This window comes from Agelaius phoeniceus, chromosome 1, assembly GCF_051311805.1.
Source record: "Agelaius phoeniceus isolate bAgePho1 chromosome 1, bAgePho1.hap1, whole genome shotgun sequence".
Lineage (NCBI taxonomy): Eukaryota > Metazoa > Chordata > Aves > Passeriformes > Icteridae > Agelaius > Agelaius phoeniceus.
In genome coordinates this window covers 81,307,757-81,324,124 of record NC_135265.1, presented here as the reverse complement: position 1 = coordinate 81,324,124, position 16,368 = coordinate 81,307,757, and the positions used below count along the sequence as shown (strand labels likewise).

The 16,368-nt window shown below is 36.6% G+C and overlaps 1 protein-coding gene across 10 annotated transcripts in view; it reads right to left on the bottom strand.

Annotated features, from left to right (window-relative positions):
- The window catches only part of CTNND2 (catenin delta 2), a 638,012-nt gene that overhangs the window by 501,576 nt on the left and 120,068 nt on the right, over positions 1-16,368 (bottom strand). For all 10 annotated transcript variants that reach the window (XM_077182185.1, XM_077182224.1, XM_077182172.1 and 7 more), the window contains exon 2: positions 14,918-15,051. In XM_077182185.1, coding sequence (XP_077038300.1) covers positions 14,918-15,051 — 134 coding nt within the window. The remainder of the gene's footprint in view (positions 1-14,917; positions 15,052-16,368) is intronic.

The following is a 16,368-nucleotide window of genomic DNA, read 5'->3' as shown; positions in this document are numbered from 1 at the left end:
TGCCCCCTGCTGAACTGTATACCACTACTGAAAAAAGTTTGGTGCCATCATCTTTGTCCCTCCTTTTGATGATATTGTGAACTACGCTAAACTCACACCCTTATCCTCTGCTTCACCTGGCCCAGCTCCCTGAAAATCACAGCTCCTTAACTGCTCCCATTACATCATGTTGTCTATGCCTCCAACCAGTTTAGCATCTTGGACTCAAGATTTCTCAACATCCTCTCTGTATTGGGGGTTACCAAAACAACATACTGTTGTGCAAGAAGCAGCTCCAAGTAGGGATGGTAACAATTTTCTTAAGTCTGCCAGCCATGTTCCTCCTTCCTTCTAATGCAGCTCAGTACACAGGGAGTTTTATCTGCAGTGCTGGCTCCTATTCAGCTTGACATTCCTAATGATTACAGGTCCTTTTCAGCAGGGCTCTGACTCAGACAGGTGCTTCCCAGCCATGGTGTTGTTCTACCTCAGATGCAGAATTTCAATCTGTTCTTTTTTAAATACATGGGTTTCCTATTGGCTAAGTCCTCAGTTCATTCAAGGTCTCAGAATGATTTAAGACTGAAGCTCAATCTGGCTTTCCAAGCATCGCCCTAATTTAGTATCATTCATAAATTTGCTGAGGGTGCATTCTGTTCAGTTCTGTCATCCAAGTCACTGCAGAATTGAGTAGCAGGAGTGCCAGAATCAACCCTTGAGGTATTTTCACTCTTTACTGTCTGATAGTTGGTCAACTGGTTAGTTGCTAATATTGATTACTACTCCTTCAGTACAGTAGTCCAGCCAATTTTCAGCCCACTCAACACCCAACCCATGCTTCCTCAGCTTACTACTGACAACAGTGTGGGAGTAGGAATCAGAAGCCTTAATAAAGTTACAGTTTACACCACACCACATGTGCTCCCCTCATTCACAGGCAAATAAAACACTGACTGCACTGCAGAAATCTGTTCTGACTCTTTCTAGGTATACTTGCCCTTCTCATGTCTAGAAACAAGAGGATGATGATCTCCATGATCCCCCTGGAGACTGACACTGATCTGACACAGCCTGTGTATCCCAGTACCATTCTCCTTACTTTTGTAAAGGCTGCTGTAAGATTAGGACTTTCCTCACTGACCATGTTACCTCTTGGATGACAGCTGCCTTGCAGTACTGTTACATAAATGAGCTCTTGTCAGTCACCCCCAAGAAGCTGAATACATCCATTTTCTACTAAACAGTCCTGAACCTGTGTCTCTGTCATGGTACTGTCCCTTGTCTGGGAGCCACTGAAAAAACAAAGAAAAATTCTGGGTTTTCTATGTTTCTATGTCCACCATTAGACTGCCTCCAACATTCAACCATGGACCTGCAAATTTCCCAAGTTCCCTCTGGAAAATACTTGAAGAATCCTTTCTCGTTATTCTATGTGTTCACATTCAGCTCCAAGTAGGCTTTGGCCTGCTTGGAAATTTCAATTTCCTTCCTTCAGAAATAATGAAGGAGAAATTAAAGGCACTATATGAAGCACTACAGCAAACCTGAATTCAACTTAAAGATCATAACAAGGTTAGGAACAAATTCTGTGCTCTTTGAAGGAATGGTGGTGTAGGCTTTTTCTTTAGTGACATAAGGCATCACACATAGAAACTTTTATCCAGTAGGTAATGCAGGTGAAAAATTTCTTAGAAGTCTCAGGGATCATTGCAGAAAGAAAAAAAAAAAGAAAATAGATGAGTTTTTCCTGCTATAAATCAACTAGTCTGACACCGGTGGGGTGAAGAAAAGCATACAGCTGGTGATAACCTTTTTAATTTACCTAACAAAGTGAATGGAATTGAAGTAATCTTTCCCATATTATGAATTTTAGTAATGAATAGAAACATTTTAAAACTTGCAGGGCAATTGTTATCAAAAGCAATTAATCTTGAACGCCAGGGAAAAAAGGCAATATTAGACCACAACTGCAAGGACACCCTGATGCCACCATTTAATGACTCTTTCAAGTACATATATAGAAAATAAATCTTACAAGTAAACACACCCAACTAGGAAGGTCTATGTCAAGAATATTAAAATTAAAATCAGAATTATTTTCATTTGAGTCGCTTGTGCATCTTTGTCAATGTTAATACAATCCTTTTCAACATTAACCTGAAGATTTTCACTTTTCTTTAGTCTGTCCATTCACGCCTCACCACAATCATTGAAGAGAGTTTAAACAACCTCTCTGCCTATTTCTCCATTTTCAAGTAATTAAGATCATTAATGCAGATTACAGATCAAAGAAGTCAATTTAAAAAAAAATCAAACTTAAGTTTAACAATGTGGAAATCTTCGCAAATATCTAAAATACTGAACAGAACAGACACAAATTGATATTCTTTTTTTTTAAATACTTTACTTCTCTGTATGCATACCTGTGCACTGCTATACTAAAAGGAACCATTGACTGTACCAAAAAAAAAAGGTAAATATTGAGGTGCCTAAGTTAGACCACAGTAAAGGGTGTAGTTGGCCTCAAAAAGTTGTTAATTATACCTATAAATCTTGCATTATGACTACAGAGTCACAGTCTACCTTATTAAATAAAAACCAACAACAACCAAAAACTCAAGGGACTCTATGTACCATTCAAATTTAGTGTAAGAAGCCGTAAGGCAGCTCTTTGCATGACCATAGATTGAGAGGGAGTAGACAAAGTTGTCAATGCAAGGAAATAAAAAGCAAAACTCCTTATGTGGTAGGGAAAACTGAGAAGAATAAGCTTCACAAGAATCTCACCATAGACAAAACAGATGAAAAGAGGAAGGAATGCGCTTGTTTCTGTTCTGACTAAACTTATGACAACCAGACAGATTTCTTTAATTCCTTTCACCCCAATGCATAAAGGAAACACATTTAAGTATGGCCTTTGCAAACCAAAGTGCACTAAAACTAGTGACAGTGTAAAGGTTCTCTCTCTCACACAAAAACAACCTAGCAAGTATTGGACAATTTCTCATGTTAAATATGGAAATACAGCTGCATATCACTGACAGACCACTGGCGCAGAAAGTACTTTTTTACTTGTTTTTATTTTTAAAAAATTGTGGAATAAACTGTAGTTCATTTTCTAAAATTAAATGGAAAGCACTTAGCAGACTTCTCATCAGCCTTTAAATTTTGATGTATTACAAAATAAATAAGTAATTTATTTAAGTTATTAACTCAGCTCTTCTGCATTTAGATAGGCATCACTGTGGCATATGCTATCCATTAATTTATATTTCTGTGTCTGACAGTGAATCTGGCAGATAAAGCACAGCACCAGCAGCAATGCAAATTCAGAATCAGCCAACAGGCACTGGTTCAAACCTCAGTTTTAGTGGCTATCAGATTTATCATGGACAACTGTTCAGGTTCCAGCTGGTCAGTCCCTCATGCAGCCTCAGTGTGACAAACCTCCAGGGTGGATGCTGGTGCTGCCTTTTGGCTCGGGGGGGGCATTTTGGCAAATCCCTACAGCCTGTGGTCTGTCCTCCTACCTACACAGCTCCTCAACCCAGTGTTACCACAGTGGGACACCCAGTCCCACTTTCAGAGACAGAGGCCTTACCTAATGTTGTACCTGGTTCCATAATACATTCGTTGTGCACATAGGATGAAAACACATTGCTAGTTTAATCTCAAGAATTTATTCACTGTTTATATAAGCCTTTAAGGAACAGTACAGAATGTGAAAATTATGTCATTTTTGGATTTTCAAAGCTCCAGCACCACATGCAGTGATCAAAGGTTTCAGAATGGTGCCCATGCACATGGTGCAGACAGAGCTGATCCTAAACTCCATTCCTGTGGCTGTAGCCATACAGAACACAACCTATTCCCAGGTTTTTCCATGCCTGAAAATTTTGAGCCAGTAGAACAGCATCTTGGAGCTGTATCATGCACCTACCTCTGTAGCAAGAAAGGTACTGTTTGGTTGGTCCCTGACACAATTTGTGCTGAACTAACAAACAAAAAACTAATCCAAAGAATCATCTATTTTCACAGCACAGGCTACTGAAAGACACAGTAAGAGAAATAGTATCCTCTATTTTCTAAGATCTGGAACAAACAGAATGGCATAAAATGTGTTTGAACAAGTGTTCTTGTGCAAGCACTGCTTTGCGAAAACAAAAATAGAAGTTTTAAAAAACAATTAAAAAAGAGATCATTTAAGGAGTCCATTTCACCCTTCTAAACAAAATTAGTAATCCTGTATTAATTCAAAATTACTAAATTCCAGAATGTCACAGTTTTGAAGATACTAATTAATTAAACATGATTATGTTACTGGGTGACAGAACAATGCAGTAGATCTTCCATTTCATCAAACCTACTACAAAGCCGAGAATTTCCAAGTGAATCTGCTGACTTATTATGAAGAATCAGCCCTATTTATAGCATCAGATGTACTTACCCTCAAGAGGTCTGTCAACAAAAGCTTCAAATAATGACCTAGATTGACAATGAGCTGAACAAAGACAAATCTAACTATGCACAGGAAAAATAAAAAAGGAGGAAAAAAATCTGCAACTACTTTGAAACATGAAAACAGTATTTTCCAGAGGTACCAGCTGTAAAACCTAAAGCACTGAGCTACTTCAGAAAATAACAATACAATAAAAATAAAAACAGGATTTTACCAAGATGTGTTACTCTGCTGGAACAATACAGAGGGTGAAGAAAATATTTACTGCTTTCAAGACAACATACAGTACAATTCTTAAACCTACTTATTTACATAAAGACTCTGAAGATTATGAAATACATAGACGTGAACAGATAAACTTGGGAAATTTTCCCATTCTGAGCTTGGTTTGTTTTTTTTTTTTTCACTGAAAAAATGTGTTGAAAATTGCCTAGCTATGTGAACATGAACTACAATTGTTCCTGGACGAAGGGGCTGGTAATGGTATACAAATGGCTCAATTTAAATCTTATTTACAGTCAGGCACATAACTGCACTGTGTTACTGTTGGGGTAGATGGATAATCATGACCATAGGATAGCAGTGCAACATGAATTGCCGGTTAGAGTGATGGAATACCACACTAAGCAGCAAAATGTCATTCCAGATTACTCAGATCGTTATGTTGAAGAGCACTAGAAATCCAAGCAAGGAAAGATCAACATAGACAGGAGCTAGTAATGCATAAGACATGGGACTGTCTGAAAAATGTAAAGAATAATGCCTTTTGAGAAATCCAGGAAAAACAAATGTGGCAACTAAAGGAGCAGAGATGAAATTTGAGAAGTACAGCTCACATTTTGAAGCAACTAAGAAAACAGACTACAAGCAGCTATCTGCTGTATTACAATCCAGACTGGAGAAACTGAGGGAATACTAATAGAAAGTTTTACTCTGTATGCTGTCGAGTGGATAACCAGTGGCAGGTTTTTGCTTACAGAAACTGGTGTCACAAATGATTATTACCCAAAAAGGTAAATTTCTGCACAGGGAAAAATTAGATTTCCCAATCATAAATTGTTAAAATAAGGGGCCAAAGAGCTTTAACAGATCAAAGACACCCCCTCCTCACACAGCCCCCTACACACTGACAGTTTAAACACCCACAATGAAGGAATGCTCTGAAGAGATAAATAGAGGCTACATGACCTGAAGGCTCAGGGGAGAATAATGGCATGATTGATCACAAACCTTGAAAAGGAAGCCAGACTCATCTCCCTGCCTAGGGAAACCCAAGGGTGCCTTTGTTTTAGACAAACTGACTGTATCAGCAAAGTATTTTGACTGTTTGCCTAAAAGCCTGTCCCTGAATGAAAGGAATGTAGACCCAGAGCAAAACAAAACTAATTTCAGGGGTTAAGTTAGTTTTGGCTAGTTTTAGCTTCTGGTTGAAATAATGTAACTTCTGTATGTACTGGATCTGCTTATAAATTATCATCCTAGTACTCTAATCAAGGGTATCTTTTACTCATATAATAGGTGTTTAGATATTGTTTTATGCTTTTCTGCAGAGCCTAGTCATGACCTCAGCAAGCGACTTTGTCTGCTGTGATTCCACCTACAGTGAGTGACTGATGAAGTCCCAGTGCAGCAGCGGACTCCAGGCAAGTGGGCTGAGCTGGGACACACCTCCTGGGATACCTGCCTCATTGCCCTGTGGCTGCCAGCCTTGAGCTCCAGGCATGCAGGACAGCTCATGCTATTGGGCCCAGAGGGTGATGGAGGAAGGAATATGGTCTCCACTGGGGAGCTTGCTGGATAGCTTTATGTGAATTATATGGAACTCTTAATGAACCAAGTAACTCCTTTCTGAACAGAGTTTTAGCCTTCAGCTGACTTCAACATACACATTCCTTTTAGGGGACTGGGAGATGCTCAGCACCATGATGCTGAGCTTGTTCTAAATAATTAAATTCCATTTGTATTGTATCAATTGTATAGTGCAATTGCTGCGCTTCACTAACTCAATTGTGATTTCAGTGAATTGTTGTATCACTTTCAAATCAAAATCCCCTGTAACTGCAAGTAATATGAAATGTAAACTTCTTACTATAGATTAAAAAGTCCTCTACCTGTATCTAAAAGAACATAGTTAAAAAGTATTGCACTATGACAAGGTTCCAACAAGCAAAAAGGTTTAAGCTGGTGTCATCTCATAGCTACCCCTTAAAAAAAAGAAAACAAAACAATGAAACCTCTTAGAAAAGAAAAAGGAGAAAAACATCTTTGAGCCTCAGGACTTGGATTTGCACTTTGCACAGAAAAAACAATGCATTCATAAAAAGTAGCAAGGAACCCCCACAAAAAGTCTGGCTCCACTATTAAGTATGTTATAGGTTATACATCTAAAGCCTTCCTCCAAAACAAAGTGAGTAAAGTTTTACATAAAATACAGTGTTAATGCTGAGGAAAAGAATTATGAATTAAGCAATTAATTTGTCTAGATCTTTACTATGAATCTTCAAATTATTTTTTTTAAAAGAATAATGTCCTTTGCTCGCCTTTTACTCCTTTACACTGGAAAGATCCTCATCAGAAGCAACTAGAATTCACCAGAAATTTCAGAGGTAAACACATTTTCACCTCAGAGGAGGTAAAAGAGAAGTACATGCTCCACATGTTGAAATCGATTTATTACGTTATTCTAAACTGCTTTATTCTTATAATAACTCTGTAACTCACAGCCTAGGTTAAGGTTATTTTGGTAGTAAAGTACATTAACTCTGGGGTAGACTTAAGTTTAAACTTAGTTTAGCATTTCTGGGGTTCTAGTTTTCATGTATGGGGATAAACTAAATTGTAGCTTATTTCATCAAAACATAACATGAATAGAATTCAGCCTACCCCTAAAGTAGTTTTACCTAGAAATACAAAAGATTTAAACTACCCACATGAAGATACAGTTTCCTTTAGGAGTAAATGCATCAGGAGTAGAAAATAATAACATGTGAGAAAACACATAGGAACAGATGGGGAAACACAACAGAAGTAGTAAAGTTTTCAAAATTACATAAGAGGAACAAAAATTGCTAAAATATTTACAAAAATCAAATCTCCTTCAAAAATCCCATTTTAAATGTAAGTTTTAAGAGCAAGCTGCATGAAAAACACTGGCAAGAAAAGTAAACAGGGTCACTGTGGAATCTGGAAAGTGCTCCAGTAGTTTTTTTCATTTCCCAAGAAGACAAAAGAAATAAAAGCCATCACTAACTGAAGCCACCTTCAGAGTTTTGCCTTTTAAAAGCACCTCATTTTCTCTGTAGAAGAGGTGTGATGGTTTTGAAAGCCTTGGAACTCAAGCCTCATATATTCTCTATGCAAATGACAATTAACGTTGATGGATATTGCCTAATTCAAGTGTAGAAAGAGAAAAATGCTGAAAACAGGTTAGATAGCTAAGTCTCATAAAGACCATAATTTGCTTTTAGAGGAAGAAGTGGGGGAGATTTGTGGGAGACACACCCAAAACTTCCGCTCCCCTGAACAATTATACAGGCCTATAATGTTGGACTTTCTGAATAATTCCAAATATTACAGCAAAGTTGATTAAACTCATGGCCTGAAGTATATGTCTACAACAGCCACGCTAAAAAAGCCCAATACTTGCAAACAAGCTGACACATTGACCCATCTGCCCTTCACCAAAAGGGACAGCACACTTGACCTCCAATAACCTAAAGCTGCCATCTCATCTTTTCATATTTCCGACCCACTCAGCTCCCCAGCAGCATTCCCCACACGGCTGCAGAAGTACATTTTTTGCCAGTACAACAGAGAGTGATGCGTCAGAAACAGGAAAGGCACAACTTGACTCGCTTCTTGTAAGTATTTTAAGCTCAGATCTGCCTCTCAAGTGACTTTGAGGTGAAATAACCACCACACTGGTTAAAAAAGTCAGGTTTAGAAGTAAAAATATTTTATGTTTCAAGAAGCCCTAATGAATGAAACCAGAGAGAAAATAATCAATGATCTTAAAAATTATAAATGTAATATGTTAAAATGTTAAAAATGTAATATACTAAAATTTAAATTATGTTGGCATTGAGATCAATATTATTACTTTCATAGGGTATCATTATTCTAAGTTTGAAACTATTCCACTACTAGCAAAAAAATAAGCCAAGGCAGAAGTGCTTTCGGATTACCAAAAGCATGTTCATATACTGGCTGCCTGATAAGAAAGGATACTTTGCCTTTCTTTGTGATGGCCTTTATTAATGCTTTAAATTAGCATTAGACTGAGCTGTGGCTAAGTGGCTTTCTATCCAGCTTCTCTGAAATTCCTGGCTTTGAAATATTAATTTTTCAACATTACTTCAAGTCAAAATAGTATCATATTTAACTCTAATTTTATTCTGATAATTAGCATTTTCTTCTCTCTCTTCAAAGATGGTTTTGCTGGGAGGATATATTGCCTCAATACTCTTCGATCACCCTAAATCTCTGCAGAAACCTTTCCACTTCCAGCTCATTTCAAACTATCCCAAAAATGTTTTGGGTTATCATTGCACATTGCCTCAATACTCTTTGATCACTAAATCTCTGCAGAAACCTTTCCACTTCCAGCTCATTTCAAACTATCCCAAAAATGTTTTGGGTTATCATTGCAATCTTTTATCAGTGAAGCAATTTTTAGTTTCTTCATTCTACATCTCCTATGGCTACAGGGCCTTTGGCATGACTTAAGGGCTGGAGGTTCTGAGCATGAATAACTGTTGCTTGTCTAGGTCTCCAGTCTTGTTAACTTCTGTTTCCTGAGAAGCACCACACAAATACACTCATGGTTGCTCCAAAGAACTGTGTGAAAGCAGTCCCAGGCTAAATTAAGAGCCTGAGAATCTTGTAGAGCAGGGTGGATACCAACTACATTACATGATTTCCTGTCACTGTTAAGACGGTCGTAACAAACAGAAGAGCACCATGTATTTGAGAAGTCTTATCTCTCTTATTTTTGCAGCATGCTGTCTTTTTATACCTTCTCACAAAGTAAAAAATTAATCAACACTGGTGTAAGGTGGTCTCCACCACTGTTTTCCACCAAAATCTAACTGCAAGCCTCTCATTTATCTCTTCTTCTGTTTCCATGCCGACGGCCTTGACAGAAATCCTTTCAGGGGAAAAGCCAACTCTTATCAGCTTCTATTCTTCAACTAACTCTTTCTGACTCACAGACCAGCTGTGAGCCCCTTCCACAATTTCCTTCTTCAACAGACAATGTGAGAGTGCTCTTCAAAACTTCTCCACTCACCTTGCCATTTCCAGTAGCAGAGTTGTACATCTCAAAAGCAATTCCCATCAACCCGAAGATGTATCTGGGAAGCACCAGCTGTAGTCCAAAGCTTCATATTTCAATAATGTCTTGGTCTATTCAGCAACTTAGAAGCACTGTACAGACCTGTGCTATTCTAGAGCATACAATACAGTAGGGTCCAGTTCTTGTCTTAAATCAATATATTAATGAAAATAGAAGAGGAATATCTCTCGGGAATATTTTAAAACCCAACTGGAAACAAGGGACTTCTATAACTAAGGAAATGAATATATTGACATGCTACTTAAGGGAAATTATGAAAGAAATACCTATTGATTGAATACAATTAGCATTCATTTGAAATAGAGTTGCTAGAACTTTTGAGGGCAGAAACAGAGCCTGCTGTTTGAGGGGAAGCAAGACATGAATATATCATAATTGAATCTATTTAGAAAACCTGCTGAACAATTGATACTACTAGAGTAATTACTGGTATCCAAAAGGCAAGAATGGAGTTTTATTTGGTGAATATTACATATTACAATATGGCATGCATAATATTAGGGAAAACAGTGCATATGTCATTCTGTAATCAGATTTGGGAGCCCAAAACTTGGATGACTCTAGGAAATGTTATGACCCGCTGGTCAGGCTAGATGATTTTACATCTCTTCTGGACTTACAACCTCAAAAACAAAAACAAAAGTCTGAATTGAAACATCCACCTACATATGTGATTTTTTTTTCTAAAACTTCAATCATGATATAAAGACACAAGAAACACAACCGGGCAGACCAAAGAAAAAAAATACTGCAGTTTTACTTACATGTACCTATATAAGACATGCATGGCATACATAACCCTGTTTCCAAAGTGTACTAACACCTAATGGAAAAGTTTACTTAAGTCACCTTATTTAATACTGACATGAATAATAACACTTAGTAATTATTGCCCTTTATATGATTTTAATTAAGTTCCAAATCATAATTTCTTGACAAACAAGTAGCTTTCTAGTGGAAAAACATAGTAAATATTAAAAGCAACATAAGCCATTTTAGGAACAAAATGCATCTTACAAAGACAAAAAAAACCCCCAAACAATCCAACCCAAAAAGCCCAAACCAAAACCAAAAGCCACCAGCAACCATAAAAGCCAGACTTCTGTATTCCCTGAAATCAGCAATATGACTTAAAGCACATATCAATCAATACTTATTTGAACCATGTGAGAAATATTTCAAAAGAATTAGTCTAAATGTTTTTCTTTAAAGGGTGCAACTGAAAACAATTATCTTTATTTAAAATAGGTACGCATAAAAAAGATTCAAAAGAAATATTAACATTGCCACAACTTGCTCTTTGCATAAATTTTCTGAAAGTGAAAGGTGTTCTCTGAAACAGCCTACTACTAAGATGGTAAAGGAATCTAGAGCCACAAAGAAAATAAAAGAGATGCATGATACTATTTCTGAGTTGAAAATAGCTGCCCATACTTCAAGATGGATCTTACTCCTAGGAAATTAATTTATCACATCTTTTCCATGTGTTCCTATAAAACTAAAATCTGCCACAACAAGCCTCTGCTAGGTCACTGCAATCCTGCTCAGCTTCCAAGGGAGCAGTTTTCTGTATGCCAAGAACCAAGTACTGTGAACTACATATGCCTGGAGACTTCCAGGAAAAGCATCCGCTTCATTACATATTTACTCGAAAGGCTCCCCAGCAGCTATTTCCACCTTCAAAAAAGCATCAACAACAGCTCTCTTCCCAGGATGTTTGTTAACAAGTGAGCTCAGAAGTCTCTTTTGCAGGTGGAAATTCCCAATCAGAAGCACATCATACTTTTTGCAGAAATAGTTGCATCTATCACATATATTCTCACAAATTAAGAGTTCTGATATCTCACTTTTTGTTGAAGAAGTTTTCCCATATTTACAGATACAAATCCAGATGACAAAATGCAAGGAGAAATGGCCTTATGTTTTCTAAAACCTATGAAGCATTGGGCCTAAGGTGTTTCCCAGTATATCGTAAGAAAAAAACTCCTTCATCCATTTCACAGAAAACTGAAATTATGTCTTCATTGCTTGATTTCTCTTTAAATAACTTGATACTGTCTAAAAAATCTCAGACAAACAAAAAAAAAACCACACACAAAAAACCCACACAAAATAACCCCAAAAGAACAGCTTTCATTTTCACAGAAGTTATTTAATATTTCTCTTCATAAGGACTGCTCAAAAACGGCTAAGCCAAAGGTCACTGCCTGGCATCTCATGGTTTCTTAGACAAATGTTGAATGATCCTGACCTTGCCTCCAGCAGTGCTGTCTAACCTTAAGAAAGTTCACAGCAAGGGATGAAGAATGGATTCAAGTTCCGTATCTATCAGTTCTGAATAGCATCTCTGAAGTCTGAAACCCAAACATGAATCAGCACGCTTGTCCAGAGGTAAAGCACAAAGGAAATGGCCTGTATTTCAAAGCAAGGAGTTTTTCATTTACATTTCCCAAAATCAAAATAATTCCTCAAGAGCAAAATTTCTCTTTTGACAGATACCCTCAGCTTGAAAAGCATGTGGCTAAATCTTCTTATTGAGTCATAAAAATCATGTGTGTCACTTTAATTTGACATATCAAGCACAACTTTTGCCCCAATAAACTTTTTAGACCAAATAAATCAGTTCCTCAAAATGTGACAGCACAGGGATATGTGTTTTTCAAACTAAGCACAGCAAAACTTTAAATTTTCATTATATCATTTAAATTTCACGTAGGAGATTCAAGTAAAACAAATAAATACAACATTTATTACCACTTCTCTGTGCCTTTCATGTATCCTGCCCTCTTCAAAGAATGCAAACACCTCTTACTTTTTTCCATATCATAGATACCACAGTTTATTACCATCACTCAGTGACAATGTTCTATTTATTTTATGAGAAGTAACACATGAAGTTACCCCAAGTGTTCCAAGAGAAAAAATGCAAGGAAACCTTTTAAAGTTAAGCATAGGCAGAGAAAAAGAAAATGTAATATACTTGATTGGTTGAAAACCATCCTAATTATGACTGATATGTTGAAAAATACCTTAATTTCTCAATATTGACAGTACTTTTGAATTATTGTATCTGTGTAACTCTAGTTATATTTTTGGCTACAATCAAAAAGCATGCAGAGCAAAATCTCATACCAGACAGTAAAGTAACTCCTTCCTTCTTCTAAAAAGCAGGTGGCTACCCATTTGAACAGTCAGTTAGAAACTTAACTTCATTTACTCCAACAATGGAGAATCAGGATTGTGGCATTACCTAGAATTTTTCCAACAGAACATTAAATAATGGAAGTGTGTCAAAACACACAATCTTGTAAGGAAAAAGGCCAAAAGTAGGTTGGGGGTGAGGGGGTTTGTGGTGGTATTATTATTATTATTGTTGTTGTTGTTATTGCTATTGTCATTATCATTGTTATTGATATCATTATTGCTCGGTTTTGAGTTTAGTAGAGTCTTCCAGCTTCAAGATAGGTCTGACTACAGATACCTACCAAGAAGCAAATTTCCTTAAGAGAACACCTGTTAAATTTTGGTACTTTGTATTACAGTAGTTCAAGACAATATCTTTTTAGTTAGCAGTACCTTAGGTTAGCTGGCTAGGCTGTTCTTGGTGATAAGTCAATGCAGAACTACTTTATTACAGGCTCCTTTCTGCTGTAGTTCACAGGAAACAGAAATAACTTTGCTAATATATTACCACTTGAAATCCTTTTCATCTGGTGGATTCAGCAGCAATTTCCTCTGGTACTCAACTGATTTATAGGGGTGGAAGGTTCATTTGTAAAACACATAACCAGATATAAACTAGTGAAAATCACAACACCAAACAACAGAGTTCTTGTCACTATTCCATACTGTGATTCACATTCCAACATGCAAACATAGCTTCTATCTATGTAATCTCCCTGTACACTTTTTCACCATCAAAGAGTCAGAAAGGCAAATACTTTTCTACAAAATAATGCAGTGACACAGGCTGAAACACTGGTACACACCCAAGAAATATCATTGACATGGAAGAGAAAGCAAACATCTAAACCATGGTCAATTTTCTATTCCAATGATGTGCCATAAATCCCTAGACAAAGCTCCACATTATAGCATTTCATTTTTGCACTCCTCTTTTCAGAACAGAAAATATGACTAACCTCTACCACCCAAAAGAGAGAACTGGCATATAGCAAAACAACCAAGAAAGAGCAATGTTATAATTTTTATAAGATCTCTAAGACTCAAGAGCTATTACTCCAGTGCTGAGAAATACCATAAGCTGAATTCATGCATTAATTTAAATCAAGAACCAGTGAATGTCTTTGGCAGGGAAAGATCAGTACCTGATAAAGGAAGAAACAATTTAAACACCTTCAGCAAGGAGAAAGCTGCCTAAAAGCAGCTGATTTTAATGTCTCTCCTTGGAATTCCTGTTGATGTGTCAAAACAAAGGAGGCAGTGACAGAGACCAGTTGTTTGCATTAACTGAAGTATTAACCATCTCCTAAAGTACAAAAAGGCATTAAAAGCAAAATCTCTGACATTCAGCCCACAAAAATTTACATTAAAATGTCAAACCTGTCTTATTAGCATAAAGCAGACCATCACACTGAAGACATTTTCCTTGAAAGTTTCTAATATTTTTGTTTTAATCATCCAAAAATGAGTGTCTCTATCTATACCCAGTTTTGCCCTGATACAATCTCACCTCAGGTTTTACCCAAAACCCCCAAAAACATGTATATAAATTTTAAAATCCTAGGGCCCTTACTAATCCTTAAAAAATTCTACAATAACACATCTTGTCCACAATTCATTTGTCTATAACTCTTACATGCCAGTATACTGTAACTCCACATGCAGATGCCAACAATAAAAGGAGAGAAATCAGAAAACCACCATCCACAGTAAAGTGTGGAAGTGGAGAATAAAATGAGCAAGTCAATTAAATTATATTAAATTTACTGTAGGAAAGCTTCCAGAAGTATACTAAAGCATGAAGAAATGGTGAACATTCTTTGGAATATGCATTTGTGAACTAAATTATTCAGATACCAGCTATGAAATATTTGTTAAAAAAACCAAAAAAAACAGTAAATCATACTATTGTTTTCCAGCCTAGAGATGCATCACTTGCCTACCTGTTCTTTGACTGAAGCTAGAATGGCAGAGGTTGTCTCAGTTTCGGAGCCATCGCCATTGGATGTGTTCAACACAGGACTAAGGGAACTTGTCTTGTCAGAAGACGAGGGCTGGTCTGGAACAGGCATAGTTTCTGCAGTTCATGGAAAAATAAAACAATGGATTTGTTATCATAAACCTGATAAATAGCAGACTAATATAAATACAAGAATAATAACTCTCATTTAAAGTAAAAATTATAGTAAAAATTATTATTATAATTAAAGTAAAAATTATATATAATTCTATATTGTAGAATATATCACTTATTTAAAACATAAACAATTTCTGAATTAAAAAAAAAATTCTTAATTAAAAAAAAAAATCAGCCTTACTCTAAAATAGTTACCATCAGTACCTTTGTAAGGATTCAAATAATTTATAGCTGTGATTTTTGTATAGTATACCAGTGGCAACATACAACATAAAATTATAGTATCATGAAAGTAATGAAACATGAAATGCTTTGCAAACAGAAACCCAAAAAATGATAAATGAGAGAAATATAAGCTATCTAGTGTTTACTTGCTAACACACGTCTTTATTTAACATGTATTATATTTTAAGCCTAGATAACTTTCATACCCTTTCTTGTAGTCTAATTTTGCCATTTTATCTGAGTATTTTTACGAAAAACACACACCAGTTGTTAAGCCATTTTTAAGATCTCTTACTAATAAAAAAAAGAAAAAGAAAAAGAAGAGTCTTGGCATTTGAAGACATTTCTAGCATTTCTTTTCAGAGGGCAAAACAGTGGTGTGACAGTGGAATGATTTATCTTTCTGAAGGCTAAGCTATAGTGCAGCATCTCTGTTTAAAAGTCACTATAGGCACATCTCCAGAGGCAGACACGTTGTGCCACATTCCAGAAGTAAAGGAGCAGAGAGGCAGTTTGCATGGTTATGCACAGGCACGATAGGATAAAATCAGGTTCATGTGGGAGCTGGCCAGAATTATTCTGTGCAAGAGAAGTGGCCCACAGGCTGCCAGCTGGATGGGCCTCATAAAGAGCAATGGGGATATTCAGAGCAGTCACCACTTGCATAAGAAGCAAAACTCCTGCCTTGGCTCTATTCTGCTAAAATATAGTAATACAGCTTTTTCTTGAAGAAGTGAGAAGGCTGAAAACAGTAGGAAAGGGTAGGGTAAAAGCAAATATAAAATTCAATACCCAGCCCAAGCATCCCTGCATCAGTCTGCCATGGAAATTAGATCTCTAAAAGAAGGGAAAATGACATTCTATAAAGCTTTGTCTCTGAAGCCACAGTGCTGCCCAAGAAGACACAGCTAGCCCAGCTGGGTAGCATTTTTCCAAAGCTTCCTGAAGCTCAAGACACTGACATACATATGCAAGACAAAAACATGAAAACAGATTATTCATAAAAAAGCCAGTTATTTGTTAGAAGAAAAA